The following is a 20041-nucleotide window of genomic DNA, read 5'->3' on the forward strand; positions in this document are numbered from 1 at the left end:
AAACTGTAATTTAGCAAAGCAGTGAAAACAGTCTGCATGTTAGAGATGGAAACAGCAAGTCCAAAATCCTTCTGTCCCCCAAACAGCCATATTTGTATTAATATTGATTGATTTTAACTAAAAAAAAGGGCTCATTTTGTATATATGTACATCAATTATGTACACTATTATGTACATTTATGTTATATATGAGCACACACCGTCCCTACTTGCAGAAACTCCAAGTCTATTTGTCAAATATGCTCAAGATTTGCAAAGATCATTTCAAAGAAGTCCCATAAATAAATCAAAACTGGATCAAATAAAGGAATTATATGCTGCTCTCAAGATGAAAATGGCCACAAAGTCTGAAATGACCTTGGACAGCTCAGACAAGTTAACTTTCACCTGTCACATGGTGCAAGTGCTGTCACAAAATAGACCTTAAAGTCCATGTTAATATTTTTCTTTCAACTTCTCAAGCCTTTTAGTTCTCTTCACAAACGTTCTCAAACTCAAGAGACAATTTTTTATGTTATCAAGACTTAGGAAAAATCTGAACTCAAACTTGCTCAAATTTGAAAATGTTCACACTCAAATACATAAAGTTATTCCTTGTCTACACAATCTCAATGCAGGAGGACAGACTGAACAATTTTGCAGCAGTTGCTGCCCTACCTGGGACTATGTACTTACATACTGACAGGTCTGATTTACTTTAATAACACTAAAAAAGAATTCATGCCCATTACAGCAGTCAAAGAACACATTTCATCACTTAAGACATTCTCTATCCTAACAGTCATTAGTATTAAAAAAAAAATGTTTAATCATATGAAAGGCATCTCCTCTCTTTTCAAATCCATGGGATGTAGTGAGGATAAAGCTCCCAGGGACAGCAGTACAGCAACACAGAGACTCCCATCCAGCTGCACCCCAACCAGGGCTGGCTGGGACAGCAGGGAGGAGGAGAAAACCAACAAAAACCACTTTATGTCACTCTGCCACTGGTAAAAAGTGTTAGAGCAGAAAGCACAATACCCAGGGTAAGGGTGTCCAGATGAGGTGAAGCTGAGGCAGGGAAAGCCAGGGGGACTCTGTCAGAGCAGGTGTCACACACAGTAACATTAACTTCTGCCTCTCCCAGGACTCTCCTTGCCTGGTTTCTCTGCTTTGCCTAATTTTCCCAGACAGAATTACAGTGAAGTTGACAAGCTGGTGTTCAAAACCACAACTGGACCAACAAGAAAAATAATGACAATGAGATTCCTTTTTCTCAGCAGTGCAGAGTCCTGCATGCTGCAAAGATCTGCCAGGAGCCATTCTCAGTGTGGTTACAAACCTTGACCTCAGCAGTGCCTGGTGCCACATTTCTGACACCCAGGCTACAACAAAGTTTTCAATATTGAAAACAGCTCCATTTTGCTGTGTGGGGGGCATGCTGGTGCTATTGAGAGCTGAGCACTCCAGAACAAGCAGGCAGGAGCAGGAGTTTGCATTTCCCAACAACTTCCTGGATATTTTACAATTGCTTCCCCTCAGGAAGCTGATTCAGTCTTTGCAGCTCCAACACCAACAATTCTTACTGAGAGGCAAGTTGTCCAAGAATACTAAAAGCACATTCCTACAGCACACACAAACCTATTCCTGGCTCCCTAACAATGGATTTTTCTTTTGGCCAAACCTCTTGCCCAAGGAGAAGGAAAGGAATGAACTGCTCAGGTAATACCCAGTGTCTTGGGCTTTTTTAGATTTGTCTGGAAGCAGCAGGGCACAGATCACAAATGGAAAAGCAGGCTAGGGAACAAGCCTGAAAGGAGAAAGGTAATATGGAGTAAATCACCACAGTCAATTTGGGGAGAAGGATTTCTTTCATGACACATTTAACCTGATGCTTCATGCCCCAAATCCCTGGTTTTGCCTCATCTTCAAGTCCAAAACAGCCACATTTCTACACATGCAACTGACCCTTTTTGTTTGTACATAACCCAATTTCACCTGCAACTCATCTTACTCCATATGTATCATTACTTACTAAAATTCCATCTTTTCTTCCACAGAAAAAGTAAAACAATTGGATCACCAGGACTTCAAAGCAAGGATTTTACAGGTGGTGGCCTTTCAGTGCTTAGTCAGACTAAAGAATTGATCTATTTGGATCAATCTGTTAATCCTGTTACTCTGAAAAAACAAGAAAACAGTTTTATTTGGTCATCCCATCCTCTGATTGTTCTAAAAATCATCATTTTTATTAGAAAGCTACTCCCCCTCAAGGCCAGGCTAATAATTTTCAAGATGATAACCCATAATCACACCATCAAACCTTAATCTTTGGGCTAAGAAAGATATTTTATGAACATCAGACAGCTTAAAACTCATCTGTACTACTTTCCACATGTTATTACATTCAAAAGGAATATTTATGACATAAAATTACTTAATACCAGTGTCAAGCTGCTTTTCTGGAGAATTAACTGGAATGGTGTAAACACAGGGAGAAGGTGTTTGGGTGTTGTTTGAATTTTTTTAAACAGCACACATGAAAGGCTCCTGAGTCCCAGTTTTGCAGTGCTGTGTAGATGTGAGATGTGTTGAACAAAAGCCTCTCTGGTTGGGAGCTGCAGAGCTTTGATCACGAGGTGCTCTGATCTCCACTTCCCACACACTCCTCTTCATCCCAGACTGGAGCAGAAAACAGTCACCCCGATTTTCCTGCTCCTGATGAATACTGTAAGGTTGAATCTTATCCACTGAACTTCCCCTGCAGTAGCATAAAGCCTGATGTCTGTCAGAATCCAGCTACTACACTGCTTATCCATTGACTTCCCCCTCCTACTCATATGAATTTCTTTTAAATGTCAGGCTTGTACTGCCAGAATATTTAGTTATGCATTAATACAAATGTTGATTTTAAAGCAGGCTCAACTTTAAACATTTAGTTTTTATTAAAAAAAAAATCTGCTATAAATGATAGTCTCTGTTTAAATAATATTTTAACTACTTAGCCAGTAAATATTCAGATAAGATTAAACAAAATTTCCAGGAACTAATGGGTAAGGAATTGCTTGAAAATAACATTTTGTAAAATGGGAGAACACTGATAATTTCTAATAATTTTTTTCCAACTTGTTTTTGGCAAACAAACCCACAAGTGAAAAAACTCATGACTAAAAGTCTTTCTTCCATCAAATAACTAGGATCTGTTTTGCCATGGATGTTACCTGAACCTGCCACCTCCTCTGGGTGTTTATCAGTTTGATTAACTCAGCCTGAGGATGAAGGCTGCTTATCACCTTTGTTAAGGAGCTTTGAAGATGTCAAGAGCTGCAATCCTCAGGAGTTCAGAGGAAAATGATTATCCTCTAGTCCCATGTCTGAATAACTCAGATGTGGTGGTTTCACCATCAGTTTAACAAACCTGGAGAGCAGGAAGACTCTGCTAAATCAGCATTAGGAAGGACACAGTTATCTCAGCATCCTACTTGGAATTCTGAACCACAGAGGCACTGACACAGATCCCTGTTCTCCACTCCAAACAATCCCAGAGCAAATGGTGCAGCCTCCACAGGAACAAACACACTGAGTGCACCTGGAGCCCAAACTGGAGCACCCAAGGTGGCAGCAGGCAGGACAAAATGAGATGTACAGAAAAATCCAGGCTCAAGCTCTGTGCCCAGAGCTCTTAATGTTAAACAGATTAATGGAAACTCCCAAAGTTACACCAGAAGCCTGCAAGAGGCTGAGTGGGGAGCAGAGGGAACATTAGTGCCAAGCCTCAGTAATTGATTGGGTCTGCTTGCATGCTCTATCTATCCCCTCAAACTACATTTTCCCTGCATATGGTTTCTCTTTCTGCCACTTTTAAAGTGATTTATACCTTCAGAAGGAGAACTAGGTCTTATTTTGATCAAATATTTAGGACCTTTTAGACATTAAAAGCCACAGATTACAAAGAAGGAATGGTCAAAACAGCAAAGTCAGATTAAAATTGCAGATAAGCCACAAATACTGAAGTCAGGAATGAACAAACAACTAGCAAAACAAGATTCAAAGAACTAAGAGGCTTATCCACCCTCCCTGCAATGTCTGGCTCCTTACTGCTAAATAACTGCTACTGAGATCTTACCCACACAGGAGCTGATGAAAGGGGTCTGAATATAGGTCAGCAAAAGCCTTTCAGATCCAGCTACAGACACTAATTAGATCACTTTCAGTTATTAAAAAAAGAGAAAAGGAAAAAACCTCCAAAACAAAGGTTTTACTGCGTAAAACGTCCTGAAATTCTCTTTTTTTCTTGTCTCTAATTGGCAGTGGCCTTTGGTTTCAAAGCAGCTGGTTGCTGCCCCAGCTCTGAAATGGTCACCAGCACACACCAAACACAGCAATGACCCACACTGAGGAAGAACCTCCAGCAAAATTAAGGGTGAAAAACATCTGCAGCAATCCACAAAGACATGGGGGGGGGGGGTCTTAAAATATGTTTTCAAGATATAAAAGAATTCTTCAGTTTTCTAAGAGAACACTGACTGTTTTGTTTTACAGTGCCAAAACCCACAAGGCAAAAAAAAAAAAAAAAGACTATTTTTTTTCCCCCTGAAGTATACAGTATAGCTCAGTTCATACAGGGCTCCTTGTACCAGCTTGTTTATGCCTCCTCTCCTGTGAAACAAGCCTTTATGTCTCCATAGTGGAAAAACCCACTGGTTTATATCCTTTTCGAGATGTATGCAGCCAATTAAATTGTAAAGTAATACCTGTTTCAAAGTCTAACTCAAAGAAACGATACATTCCTGGACTGGGACCAGAGCCAAGGAGGTCACCTTACACCCCGTGGTCACATGGGAATACCCAGCTTTTGGAATTTTGTATTTTGATTTCCATGCAAAGTAAAATTGGGGGATTGAAAGGATGAAATATTGTGTATTCTCTGCACATAAACTGTGCTCGTTTCTCAAGTGATAAAGTTAATATTCTGAGGAACAAGAAAAGACAGTTCAAGAGTTCAGAGTGATTTCAAGCCATTCAGAAAGACTCGGGGAAGTGACAATTGCTGGTAGCTCTGCACTTTCCAGAACAATTTTAGTGATGAATAAACTATTATGTGACCAGACTATATGCATAAGAATGGTATAATGTGCAAAAAAGCAAAAGTGCACCAACACATTACAATAAAATCCACTTGTCAGAGTAACAAGCCAAGTCGGTTTCCTTCCATGTGAGAACAGTTATGAAAAGACTGACATCTTATTCTAATTTCCAGTTTTCTACAAAACAAACAGCATAGCAACCCCAAGAACAGCCACTGCAGACAGGCTGCACCCCACCAGGTGAGCTCACCTGGGCCAGCCCACAGCGACAGACAGTCTGGTTTTTAAACTGGTTACATCTGAGTCTTTGAAATAATGTCAGGGTTTATTCTAAATTAAGCAGCACAAATGTGTATGCACAGTAACCTCTATCTCTACCTGATGCCTTTTAAAGAAGGACCCTAAAGTTTCAATGCCATGGAGATTTGTGGATGGAAAACAAAAGTCCAGCAAATGTACCAAAACAGGGACTCAGATATTTTTGTGACACCTCTGTCTGACAGAAGCTGTTGAGTCAAATTCACAGATTACTCTCTAAGTTAGTGTACATAATTACAGAGCTTTTAAGAACAAGGCAGTTTGCTGTGCCATATTCCTAAAAACCTACTTTAATATATTATAAACTAGATTGCCTAGCCCATGTGAAAAACCCTTGCAATGACTATACATTTAGTAAGTTTAATTCCTTTGTCAGATCTGTGCCACAAAACAAATACCTATGTAAAAGACAGTTTTGTACCTGTTTCTCATAATGACCTGAGAACCCAGGAGAGGTAGAGACAAAAGTAGCATTAAAATCAATTTTTGGCATATAAAAAATAATTCTGTATATTGATTAGCTACTCAGAAAGAACTGACTTAATATTGGCATCATTAACACCTAACAGTGAGATTCAGAACATTCTTTAAGCAAAGGATACATCAAAGAGCTACAACATAGAGTATGGCTTGGATAAACAACATCAAGCATAAGCAGCTACATTTCCTTGTAACTTGTGCCTAACTCAGCGTTTTGTAATGTTTCAGAACAATATTGTAACTGTTTAGCCTTAGAAATAGAAAAAAATTACTTTTTTGATGCAAGTCGTGTGTAAAATCAATTGTGTTGACTAAAACGTAATTTGAACATATTTACATCTTCAAGGCTTTTCTGCATTTGACGTTGATAACAAAACCCACTTAGCTCTGATAGTATAGTATTCCCCCAGCATGTAAGAATTGGGATTTATTTCTCTGTACAGATCTACAAAACAGCTTTTCCCTTGCAACCCTTTCCAGTGCAAGCGTGCATTAAGAACAATAACCACGTAGAAAAGCTGCCACAATGGATCGGGAAAAGCTTTGTCTTTGACAGCCACGCTGGAAGCAGCAGTTTGAGTTCAGTCTTTCCAGAATTTACCAGACTGAAAACTTGCGTGTTTGGCACTCCCAGCAGGCAGGGCAGGGCAAGGTGAGGGTTGGAATCGGTCCTTTGTGCCCAGCGTTGCAGAGACACAAACAGAAATGCAGGCCGGTCTGTGCCCACGCTGCCGGCCGTGGGCTGTTCCTGTTACTCCTCCTCAAGGACAATGTGCCGTGCTTCCCACCCGGGAGCCGCTCCCTGCATGGCAGAGAGCTCTCCCCAGCCCCCTGCGGCGGCCTCAGACATTCCTCTGCTCTGTCAGGCAATGAAAATATCCCCCAAGGATTAAAGCAGCCCTCGGGAAGAGTGAGGCTCGCCAACATCCCCAGCCCACGAACGGCACCGACGGCTTTGGGGGGTCACAATACCGGGAATGACCCCCAATTACAGCCGCTAATGGTGGGGGTTGAGCCTCTGACAAATTAAGACCTCTACAAATTCGCTGGTACTTTCACATTCTTGCGGGATGCAGCCAGCGTTTGGAAGTGTTCATTAAGGAGGGAAGACTCCTGCTCTGGTACTTACACTAAAGGGAAAAAAAAAACATGAGAACAAGCAAAATTAGAAAGCAAAACATCTCTTCCTATTTCCATCCCGGGCACAGGCACAGCCAGCTACTCTATTCTTCTCCTATTCAACTTCATACAGAGTGGTCAAGTGTTAAAGTCTTTTTAAAAAAAATCAGAAAGGAAAAACGTTTTTTCTACAATGAGGAGCACTTGAGAAAGGCTCCAAGCACTAACAAAGAAAACGGTCCTGAAGAAGGAGGCCCTAACTACAGCATTCAGGTTTGGATTTTGCATTTGCCTCCTCTGCCAAGCAAATATATTTAAATGAAATTATTCAATCCCACTGTGGCTTTCAGGCCACATTAAGGTAGTAACATTCTCCTTAATTACACTCTCTCACATCTTTAAAAATCTTTTGAATGTTTACCTTGAAAAGCTAATTGCTGACAGCTAGAAAGAGCACACGTGATTTTTTAACAATTCTGGGGTGGAGGGAGAGAACTGCCCCCTCCCCATCCCAGTTCTCAACAGCTCCAACATCCTCACAGAGCCCCGTGGATGAACAGGCACAAACCTGGAGAAAAGGAGGCTGGAGGGCAGTTTATTGCTCTGGAGAACAGCCTGACAGGAGGGCAGAGAACGTGTCCCAGAGACACCAGCAAACAGCCCCCAGTGGCCCCAGGGGAGGGTCAGGTTGGATATTAAGGAAAGTTCCTTCATTAAGGGGTGTCCAGCCCTGCACAGGGCAGAGTGGGGTCCCCATCCCCGCAGGGATTCAACAGCTGTGTGGATGTGGCACTTGGGGACACGGGGCTGTGGTGGCCTTGACAATGCTGGGGGAATGGCTGCAGTCAGCAATCGAAAAGGACTTTTCCAACCTAAACAATTCCATGATTGGGTGTAAATTATCCATCTCATACACCTTCCCAAAAACACTGTGGGCTGGGAGATGCAAAGGGAAACACAGGATTTTTCCAGGGTAGAAAACAAAAGCCACCAGAAAACAAATCTATACAGAGAATTTCTGATTAAAATTCCAACATGGATTTTAACTACAAAACTTACAGTTTCCTAATTGTCATTTAAGTTTAGCTTGGGACACATAATGTCCACATTCCAGAAGTACAGTCTAAGAAAAATCTTTATTTTTGTACTCCAAAAACCATGAAGCAACTTCAGAAAGATCTTACACAGTGTTACAGTTGTGCTCAAAACTATCTCCAGGTTATCCTCAGAGTTTCTCATGAATTTACAAGCTTGAAGTGACTGTCCTATTGACCAGAGCAGTTTACATTTGCTGTGTTGAGACCATCAAATATCTACTTTAACGCCAAGCACAGATGGCACAGACAGTTCTAACCAGACTTCCATGATGAACATTTTTTATTGATCGTTTTTATAAAACAAAGTTTAAAAGTGGAAAAACATATGTAAAAAGAGGGAAATTAAATCAGGTCCAGTTCTATCCTTATAGAGATTACAAAGTTACACATAGGGATGAGAGAGCCACAGCAATTAAATACGCATCACAGAAATCTTTCTAATTTTAACAAAAAGTTGTGAAATCCAACTTAGCAGTAACTTGGAAGGCAAAGTCTGAGGAAAGGCACTGCAGGGTTTACCCGGAGGGTAGGGGAGGGAGGAGCTGAGCTAAAAGGAGCAGCAGCCACCTCCCCCCTGAATGGTTTATTAAAGCAAGAACCCCGGCATCAAAGCACACGATAAATAATTAACGTGCAATGCCTTTGTGATAAGGTACTGAACTTGAGCTTTCTCCTAAGGTAAATGATTTGTAAATGCAAATTTGTCCAGCTGCTCCTTTCCAGCATCAAAAGCCTGCACAAAGATAGCTTTTATGAGCTATTTTTGCCAAATATTTACACCATCTTAATCAGGTTTTGAGCCACATGTGTACTCGTTGGTATACAAAAATGCAGGGCAGTTACATAAACTAAAGGCTTTGGGGGGTTTAAAAGTTGGTTTTTGCCTAGTGATCTATTCAAGCTCACTCTTTAATTACCCCACCTCAATCACAGTGAGCACTAACACACCTACAGAGACCATTCCAGTTACATTCCTCAATCCATCTTTCCCCTCACATGCAGATCAGAAGGCTTGGAAACAAGTATTACATTTTTTTATTCTAAAAGCATTTAGGAAATGGCACCTCAAAATGAAATTACATCTGCACAGCCACCACTGAAGGCTGTGTTACAGCCTTGGAAGGGTATAGAAGCAATTACAGCAGGAGCATGGATGTTACTGATTCCAACTGCTATAAGGCTGCACAAATGTAACTTATTATCATTAAAGGCTGAAGAATGAATTAAATGTGGTCTGCTTATACAGTGATACCCAGTTTGGTCAGCATCTAACACCTGCCTATCAATCTCTAGGAAAACTGCCTAAAGATGAATTTCCAGGTGATAAAACAAACTGTGTTCTTGTTAGCAGAATTCCAAAGCTCTGCCTAAAAAGCTGCAACAGCTTCCAGCAAACAGAAATACTCCTGCACCTTTGCAGAGGATAGGCAATGGCTCCTTCCCCACACAGAACCTCTGGAAGCCTTGAAAGAAGATTAAGTCCTGTTTCTGAAAGCACTTATGAGAAAGTTTTAAGAAAACCAGCAGTAACATCCAGGATAGTTCCCTGGCTAGAAGGGAATAGACTGGCCTCATCCTACCAGTAACTGAAAGGCACTTAAAACTTCATAACTTAAAACCACTTCTAGGTTTTGTTTACGGTAAGAGTCACCCAAATAAATGTTCAGTCTTTGGGTTACTGATATAAAGCATCAACTCAACCTACCATCCACTTATTACACTGAAAGACTGTAAAAATTACAAGAAATTAGGTGCCAGCAACATAGGTAGTTCACTGAATGTGTTGTGATTTGACATTCAGTGAGCTAATTCAACTTAGCTTTGCATCCCAAGGGAATCACAGCCAAGAGGGGCAGTGAATCCAGCACTGCATTTGGTAGTGATTTCACAAGGTTCTCAGTACCACCACTAGCTGTGAGGCACAACATACAAAGGCCAGCTATTGCTTTATTTTTTTAATGAACATCATCACCTTCAGTCATCATGCTCATGGACAACAACCAACAGCCACTCAGCACACAAGTTAAGAATCAAAGTTACTCACATGACAGGAGCTAAATTAGATTTAAGCAATCAATATTCTCCAAATATTAATCTGCAATAACAGAAACAAGCACTTGATGACCTTTCAAAGCCTTCTGCAGAAACAAGAATGTCTTGAATAGGCTTGGAGAAAATGCTTTTTTAACATCACACGAGAAAAAAGTAAATGCAAAAATCTACTTCTTACAGGTCCTTATTTTAATAGATCAGTAAAGGACATGTTTGAAAAAGCTAAAGTTGTAAAATCTGACCAGAATAAATGTGAAAGCAAAGATAAAACCCCAAAGCACAGGCTCAAGCTCTGCTATAGAGCCCTGAGCAGTGGTGCCTCTACAGGAAGTTCCAGAGTGAACAAAAAACAGCACAAACCAAACTGCACACAGAGATCAGCTCTAGCACAGATGTATTTTCAGCTCCTGTGAATGCTGGCTTTTTCCATTTAGACTGATTTCCTCAGTGAAATGAAAAACTGGCAACTACAACAAAGAAAACAACTGGAGAACATTACTTTATAAAGCCACCACTTCAGATTTGGGGCTGTTAATGCTGTTACCATGAGCACACGAGATTCCAACTGAGCTGAACCAGGAAAAGCCTTTAACTAGCACTACCCAGAATGTGGAATGTATTGGATCCTGCTTTGGGTGCATCTGATGCCTGGTTCTCCTCTTTCCACATTTAGAAGTCAGTTCTTCCCTCCAAAAGTCTCAGATGTGAAATACAAAAACCTCCATTCACATGCTGTGGTGTTGCCTTGCAGATTCTGGCCCCACACTTTAGAGCAGACTTACAATATTTACATCACCTACAAGAAACCCTATACATCTGCACTCACAGAAAACACATTGAAAGGGGAAGAACACTAATTTACACTCAGTGGAACTGCCAAAGTTTTCCATTTGTGCCAAAAGGACACTCCATTTTCTGCAGCTATGGTTTGTGTGGGTTCTCTTTCATCCACATCTCCAAAAAGTTACATTACACCACAACACCAGCTGGTTACTAAATCAGGTATCTCAACCATTTCTTATCTCATACTATCCAGGCATTTTTCAAAATCTACCATGACTTCAAATAAGATAAGTAAAAAGAATCCATAGCAATAAAAGAACTTCAGAACCTAAAATTAAGGCTCTGAAAACCTGAAGTACGTATGAGCAAACAAGAACATGTGAAGATTTGGATAAATAAGCTATTTTACACTTCAAACAGAAGACAAGCCTTGTCAGATTCCAGAAAAGGAAGCAACTTGGGAAAATTTGTGGTGCACTAAGAGCTCTTAATGCTAATGAAAATAGTGTCCCATAAAATGCATTAAATTTGCTGCTGCAAATGAGTAAGAACAGAGTGCTGAGATTTCAGGTGGAATCCCTGGGACTTCTGTCCCTTCACCATACACAGGTTGGCAGAGGTGGGTCTATCAGCCCCTCTGCACCACCAGGACCTCCTTCAGTAAAAAGGGGAAACCAAGACATTTCAAAACACTTTGTCTGTTAACTGCTCTGCAGAACCACTTTTTTCCACCTCCTCAGCTGCACCTCCCAAACTCCCCTGAGCTTCCAGGACATGCACAGCACCAGCACTTCATTTCAACATCTATTTTACCCTGAGAAAAACTGAGCAATTTCATCCTGAGCCATTCAGTGGCATTCTCCTCACTCTGGCTGGGGGCTGGTTTGGCTGTCAAGAGTGCTTCCCATTTCCCTTCACAACCATATTGTCACACCCTATGTCATCTGTTTTTCTTATGCTTCCCAACCAAGTTTCCATGAAGAACTGACCTTACAGGATTTCAGGATTGATGTAGGGATAATTGTGAAAGTGCAGGCCCCAAAAAAATTACAGTATAGTTAAAAATTACACACTACACAAGCATCATTAACCAAGGTTCCCTCTGGACTTCTGCAAGTGAGTGTATTCAGAGCTGTCAGCCTCCATCCTTCTCTGAAACCACAACCTCTTGGGCAGCTTTGAATTTTTTTTTTCTCAAGGCTAAGTATTTTTAAGATTAAACCTGCAGCTTTATTCCCACTTCAGAACCAGACAAACAAATGACATTTCAGCGTGGGAAAAAAAGTTAAAAACTAAAGCAATGAAGTAATTAAAGCTGAACTGAGAATTTTGTTACCAATCTGAAAATGAACTTTTATAAAACATTTGTTTTTCAATGAATTTGCTAATAAATAGTGCACACTTTTTCAATAAAGTTTCAGCCTATATATCTGGAATCTATCTGCTGTAATACATAATATTAAAGACTAAAATGGTGACATGAGACACACAGTGTTATTTTGCTCACAGTGCTTTTCATACTCCAGCTCTATGCCAACCCCTACCCCCACCAGAAAAGCAGTCTGGCTTGGTGGCAGTGTTCCCTGTGCCCGTGTCACCCTCTCCCTTCTGCCAGCACGAGTGCTGATGCAGGGAGAAGAGCAGGGATCTGATCCAATTCTCTACATCCTCCACAAACACTTAGGAACGCCAATGGAAGGGCAGTGGCACTGCCGGCTTGAAACACTGAAACTAAACACCAAAATAGGATTAACATTTGGCTACAACTTCATCTGGGCTGTGTTTCCTATCTGCCCAAGCATATTTCTAATGGAAGATTCACAAATGGATAACAAAATACCTGGATTTTCTGCAAGGTGAGCACTGACAGCCCACCACTAAAAGTTCCAATCCAAACAGCACTGGAGTGTATTACAAACTGCTGAGGTGTCCTACCACAGAAAAAAATATTTCTGGATGCAGTTTTCCTTTATTTCCAGTTTTTTATACTTCCTTCCTTGCCTGTTTTCAAACAGGAACATTTGGCTTTATAAATCACTTTTGGAAATATTTCATCTTCTTGTTAACACCCAGCTTTCCTCACTGCTGTGCACAACACTACAACAGCCATAATTTCAAGCAGTTTCTCAGTTTTCTAAAAGACATGTGGGTGTGGCATTTGGGGACATGGTTTAGTGATGGACTGGGCACTGCTGGGGAAATTATTGGATTCAATCTTGGGGGGCTTTTCCAACCTAAATGATTCTGTGATTCTTCGATTACTTTTAAAAAAGTAATGTGACCTCTCTCAAAATTTTGAAGACAAGTTTGACTCCACTTCTCAATTATAAAAGCCATGACAGGTCTAATGACTTAAATTACTTTTGGCAACCTGTTCTACTTTTAGAAGGAATATCTAAACACCTCTATTTGTGGCTCTCCCTTCCTCACTACAGTTACATTATAAGGTTTCAATGCACGAACCACGGGGCTGTGTTAAGAGGAGCTGTTCAGGCTCATTAACTACAGAGGAAAGCCAAGAAAGATGAAACTTATACAGGGCTGGACTCCATCTCAGCCCAAGTGGAAGCAAGCTGTGGGACAATTACACTGAGAACTAGGGTATGAAAAAAACCTGGAAGCTGCCTCCAAGTGCTCAAGTCTGTTAGTGATGGCAGTAACACAAAGGTGGCTCTGCCAAAAGGAAGATGAAAGAGGAAGAAATGAAACCAACACAATCAGAGCTGGAGCTTTTACTTCCCAGACAATGTAGGGAGCAGTGTTTTGTTATAAATACACAATCTAAAATATAGAAAGATACTGTATCTATTCATGAAGACAAACTGAGATTTACCATGGCTCAAAATATCATCGTAAAGTACACAATAAATGAAGTAAAACTTCCCCAGAAAAGCACTCATTAAATGGCTGGAAACTCCATGCAGAACATGAAATAAATGGAAGCTGTAGATAAGTACAATGCCTCTTCAAAACCATATCAAGTCTAAAATATGTTAACAGGCAAGAAAGAGCAGCTAAGCCTACACTGGTACAGCCCTCAGCCTGCTGAATGCCCAACACACAGAGAGCTCTGTGCTGCTCACCCCAACGTCAGCAGCAACACTGGACATATGTCACCAGAGTTAAAAACACATCAAACAAGATAAATTCATCAAAGTATCGTAATAATAACGACAGACAACTGTGCTGGCTACTGACACATGCTCTGACCCAGTGCCACAAAACCTGACAGCTTCAAGACACCCAAGACAGGCATCAGACAAAAACAAAGGTAAAGTATATTTGGACTCCATATATATTCAAACCCCTCATAGAGTTACCCAAACTCCTAAGCCAAAAAGAAAATTAAAAAAACATAAGCAGATGGCAAAGGCCAACAGAGCTCTACTGATGAAGCACTGGAACCCCAAAGGATATCAAGTACATAGGTGCCTACTAGGAGAGACAAAGGGAAATTTTAAGGGATTAGCAGGCAGAAGTACAAAAACATGGGGTTTCAAGGTAATAGTAAAACAGAGCATAATAAAACCACAGTAAGACTCATGTCCATATATACATAACAATTAAAAACTGATCTAACTACAAAAGACAGTAGTGCACAAATTCTTTGAGCAAACAGATAAATTAGTGGGTAATCATGTAACAGCTTTTCCACTTCAAGAGATCTCCAGACAAAACCATATTACTAGAGGATACCAAAAATGATAACCAAACTGCCATGCATTGATGAGACCCAAAAGAACTGAATCATCAAAATCCACACCATCAACAACAGTCTGTCATATGAGCCAAAACCTCTGCAATGCACTAAGGAAAAGAAGATCAAGAGATTAAAATGTGCAAATGAAGAAATTGAAGCTAAGGAGAACATCTGAATTTCTTCAGTGGTAACCAGCACCAAGCCAGCTGCACAAACAGCTCCACAGTGAAGAAAATTCACAGCTAACATATGCAGAACAACACATTTTGAGGGGGAAAAAAGCTCTCTCACAATTCAGTGTTTCTGAATCAACTTTAAAAGAGATTTCTCACTGGAAAACTATGAAAACTAGAATGTCAGAGGAATAGGAAAATAAAACATTGTTACATGACTGAATGGCTAGTACATTCCTTCCCAAAAATGCCATACTCAGTCCTGGTCACACTGTAACAGCAATCCCAAAGCTCAACCAGGAAATTTCAGAGACTGGCAATGAGGATCAGTGATGACATTAAAAAAAACCCTTAAATTTGTTTATTGCAACCCCAGTGAGTTCCCATGGTGGGCAGTCCTGTCTGAACAGCACCTTTAGGGATTTAACTGTCATTTTTTCCTACTAATACACCCAATCCCAAAACATTCAGAAGCAACAACTGGAGCAATAAATTTAGTGTTGATGTAAAAAAAATTCCTTTAGAGTAATTTATTACTTTTTTATTAAAATGAAACCTCTTCTCTTTTTGCACTAATCAAACAGCTTGTGGTGGTTACACACTCCAGGGAATTATCCAAAATCCCAAGAAAGTTTAGAAGCAGAACACTCCAATTCCTTCACTGCCTTCAGTAAGGGCAGCTTTAATGAGAGAAAAAAATAACTGATGCAAAAGAATTTATCATAAATTGATAGTCTGCTTATTTTGTAAAATTAAGATGCTCCTCAGCATGAATACTAAATGGTAAAAACCCTGGAAATTAAAGCACCTAATAGAGCATATAAAGCAGGCTTTCAGATTTTCTACCAAACCCCACAACTGTACACATACAAATCAGGCTTATCTATTTATATGGAATTAATCAGGATTACCACTTTCATCTTGGCAATTCTACTGGAGGATTAAATCAATAGCACCCAATCAGTAAAATATGACTGCTTCCACTGTGCTGAGGCATTTTCCCTATTAAGAACTATTCTACCTTTTTAAAAAATCAATAGCCTCAGGCATTATGTTTCAATATTGGGAGGGCCAGAGGTGTATTCCAGCAGGATAATCCAAGCAGCACCCCAGTGTTTGAGGCAGCTCACCCCTCTCAGAAGAGAATTCATTTTCAAACACCCCCGTGATTCTCAGGTTGATGTTGCCCAAGTTAAATGTTTTTATAGCTTGAAAGCAAAACTTAAACAGAATATTGCATTGCTCCTTGTGTAGTTTTCTTAAACTCCCACTTCATTTCCTCATTCATTTATTATCAACTCTTTTTTTTTCTTGGCCATGCAACAAATTCCAGTTAGGTGCCTACAGAGTCTTCAGACTTCTCTGACAATCTCTGGCTGAAGGTTAACATCATGTAAATCACAAGGGCATTTTATAATCAGGAACAACCAAATACTCTTATTTGTATAAGGAAATATCTACCATATGTAACTTCCTTACTCACACTGATAAGTTAGCACAAGGTAACTAAGCCAAGCTTTTTTTTAATGACACTTTTTGTTTGCTGCTTTTCACTGTGATGAACATTAGGCACAGGTGTGTACACACCTGACAACTTAGAAACTGAAGTGTTAGTTTATTAGGAAAGCTTCACAAGCCAGTCAAGTCATTTTCTTAGATGACTAATAAACATGCACTGCAAAACCCATATGCAACTTGTCCATATGGAACAGGAATATCAAGCAGGGAGACTGTGCTTGGGACCTACCCGAGACCTGAATACTTCTCCTCTATTTTTAACCTGGGATATAGTTAGAAATAATCAAGCAGCACACACAAAACAGAAACAAATGATGACCTGCTGTTTCTAGGGCCCCCAGCTGATCTGTGCTGCCATCCTTAGCTTTCCATACCCCCATCAATCCCCAGGAGGAGCATCCCTGGCAGCAACACCTGGATGCAGTTCCCAACTTGCTGCTCACAGACCCCTTCAGTTCTGGGCTCCTCCTCAGCCCCAGGCTCACTGACTGCTAATTCTGCTCCATTGGACTTCCCAAACCAACAGTTTGTCCTCTAAAAAAAAAAAAAAATACATATAGAGTCCAAGGACTTCAAGAACAGCAGGGAGAGAAAGAACAAATTTCCTGCTCTTCAACAATCTCATTTGCAATCTTAATGGTGTACACAGGCTATCACAGCCTTGCTATTAACAATTAAGTGACACAAGCTTCATTTTTATTTCTGATGACACAATCTGTATAGATCCAAGTTTTTATGCTTATCTCAACTCAGCTACAAACAGTTATAGGAGGTGGGATTTAGCTTAATTTGATGTTTCTTCCTGATTTGTTTTATTCCCTCAGCTAAGTGAAATGTCCCAATTCTAAAATCAGCAGCTCATCTCATCTGCAGAGCAACCAACTAGACTGGAAAATATATTAATGTTTGCAGATACACCAATAAATGAAGTTTTACAGCTTTTTCCTAAAATAATTCAGCTGCCCTCTTTTTTTCTTCAGAGAGCCACGATGAGCTATTTATAAATAGGATCAAATGTCCCTCCAACACACATGACTCCATACAAAGAATATGGGCTTCCAAATCTGCAACTTCTGCTCATTTGTGGCACTTTCACTCACACCAAAATGCCAGCATGTGGGGGTTTGTTTTGCATTAAACCCCCTGTTCTGGACATAGAAAGCAGCACTTCAGCCTTGACAAGAAGTCCCACAGCTAAAGCTCCACCTGGACATGCAAACCTGGTGTTCCTCTGCCTCTCCAGCCCTCAGCACCAGCCCAAGGAGGCTCTTCCCAGCAACCTGAAGAGATCAAGCTTCACCCAGAGCATGGAACAGAAGACAGCACTACCACCCTCACATCTAAACTCCAAGGGGAGAACTTTCATGCCATGGAACATCTGCACCCAACTCCCTCTCCTATGAGCACCTGCCCATACAAAAGTGTGTGGAACATCCTGTATTTAAAAAAAACTAGTAGAAATTAGATGGGAAATAATGTGAATTAAAATGAAGTTTATCCACTACACACCAAGAGTTTGCTCTTCCTTGAAACAAAAAACTAAGAGCCTTTCTCCCTTTCCTCTAAATAACAAACACCCTCAGATAGGGAAAGCCCAGCTCCTGGTCCTCCCCAGGGATTCCAGGGCAGCATCCATGGGCACAGCATAAAGGCACAACAGAGAGAGGAGAGGGGCCCACCAGAACTTACAAGACTTCCACAATACTACTCCTAAATCTGATAAACAGCTTCAATGAAGGTTTTATTCCACATTAATTCAGCACATCACTCCACCTCGGCAGACTTAATTCACATATTTGGCTCCAACAGACAGAACTTCACCTACTAATTTGATTTCTACAAATCATAAAGGATTATTTTAAATTAGCAAAAAGCTACTAACACAACCATAAGACCACTGAGCTGTCAGGAGAGCAGGAATATCAGAAAAGAATCATCACGTGGCAAGATTTTACACATCAAAAATAACTTATCTGTTACACGTTCTGCAGATTTTTGAGTCAAACAGCAATATTTTTCAAAAGAAAAAAAAATCAGCTTCAGAGCTGGAATCGGCAAAGCTTGAACTGTGTAAGAGGATAAATAAAAATACTCCTTGTCAACAGGAGTCAGCACACATGGTTCCATCAGTGGTGTCCAAGATGAGAACCACCGTGGAAGATCCTGCCGAATGGGATTTGAAACAGAACAATTACACCACTTAATGTCAGAAATTAACCATTCTCACTTTCCCAAATTGCTAACAGGTTGCCAAAAAACACTCATTTGACGAGCAGTTTTCTCCATATTCCACTTGCACAGAGCCCTCTCTTAAAATGTCAGGATTCAATCAACCCACAGGGGGATTTTTTTTTTTTTTTAATCCCAGCACCCAGCATTCGAGACCAGATTCTCTTTCAAGCTTCCTACTAGCTTATTGCTGGCAAGAAGGAAATAAAGAAGTTACTTTTTAAAGCCAGTATTTGGCATAACGAGCAGATAACATCGCTGAAAAGCTATAGAGGCTTCTGTGGTATTAATGGTCTCATGCAAGGGCTTTTGAGAGAGCCTTCTCCTGCCTCACCTGGCTGAGATTACGTTTTCCGTAGCCTATAAAGAAGCAGGATTCAATCACAGACCATTAAAGACAACAATGGTAAAAGGTGTGAGAACTACCGCGGCTGAAGCGCTGCCAGACCGCTCATTTCTGGGCTACTGCGGCAGTTCCCAGGCAAGTTCCTCTGTCTCCACAGGTTGCCGGTACCGAGCCCGTGCCGCTTTCAGCACCCCTCTCGAACCGGGGCAGAGCTCGGCTGCCCTCAGGGTGAGCTGCAAGCCCGATCGCACTCAGCTGTGCCCGGCTCCCCTCCCGGTACCAGCGAGCCGGCAGCACAGGTGGGCGAAGCGTTCAACGCCCCACAGAGGGGCTCCGGGTGTCCCTTGTTCCCGGGGAGGCACGGCCGCGGCTCGCGGTGCCGGTGCCCGCCCGGGGGGAGCGGAGCGGGCTCAGCCCCGCGGGCCGCGCCGCCGCCGGGACCCCCCCGCGGTCTCGCCGCGTTCTTACCCGTGAGGAGGCTCCGGGAGCCGCTCCGCGCCGCGGCGCCGGACGGTGGGGGCTGCGCGAAGAGAAGGGCGATGCACAGGGAGCCGAGGAGCCGCCGGGCTCTCCGCGCCGCCATCGCTCCACTCCCCGCGCCCGGCAGCCGGGCTGCACCCAGCGCCAGCCCCTCCCCCGGGGGGGCTCCTCCTGCCTTCTTTCCCTACCGGGTGGGCTGCGCGGAGGGAGAGCGGCGGGCGGGCGGAGCGGCCGCGCTCCCTCCCTCACTCCATCGCGGGCCGGGCTCCGCCGCTCGCTGCCTCCGTCCCTCCCTCCCTCCCTCGCACGGACCCCGCGGGGCGCGCGCCGCCTCCCGCCCGCCCCCGCCCCGCGCATGCGCGCGCCCCTCCCCTCCCGACCCCCGCGCCAGGTGTGCGCGCGCCCGCCCGCCCCCCCTCCGCGCGGCACCGCGCGGCACCGCGCCTGCGCGAGCGCGCGAGGGGGCGGGGCCGCCGCCCTCCCCTCAGGAGCGCTGCGCTGCCCCCCCTCCCCTCAGGCGATCGGTGCGTAAAGTTCTTGGGTTTTAACGCAATAAATCCGTGTTTTCCCTCCTCCAGCACCATCCCAGCGTGGCTTTGGTTTTTTTCGTTTTTTTTTTTTCCACGCGTAAAAACATGGAAAACCAAAGAGTTCGGCAGCAATCCGGGTATCCCCGCTAT

General features: G+C 42.2%; 1 protein-coding gene across 7 annotated transcripts in view; it reads right to left on the minus strand.

Annotated features, from left to right (window-relative positions):
• NEO1 (neogenin 1) overlaps window positions 1-19694 on the minus strand; it is a 153930-nt gene extending 134236 nt beyond the window's left edge. For 3 of the 7 annotated variants that reach the window (XM_079318361.1, XM_079318358.1, XM_079318357.1), the window contains exon 1: window positions 19350-19693. In XM_079318361.1, the coding sequence (XP_079174487.1) occupies window positions 19350-19464 (115 nt within the window). In that variant the 5' untranslated portion in view covers window positions 19465-19693. Of the gene's footprint in view, window positions 1-19349 lie in introns of all 7 variants that reach the window. The other 4 variants (XM_079318359.1, XM_079318356.1, XM_079318362.1 and 1 more) reach the window with 2 other exon arrangements.
• Window positions 19695-20041: the final 347 nt, after the last annotated feature.

The sequence above is a fragment of the Erithacus rubecula genome (assembly GCF_903797595.1).
Source record: "Erithacus rubecula genome assembly, chromosome: 14".
Lineage (NCBI taxonomy): Eukaryota > Metazoa > Chordata > Aves > Passeriformes > Muscicapidae > Erithacus > Erithacus rubecula.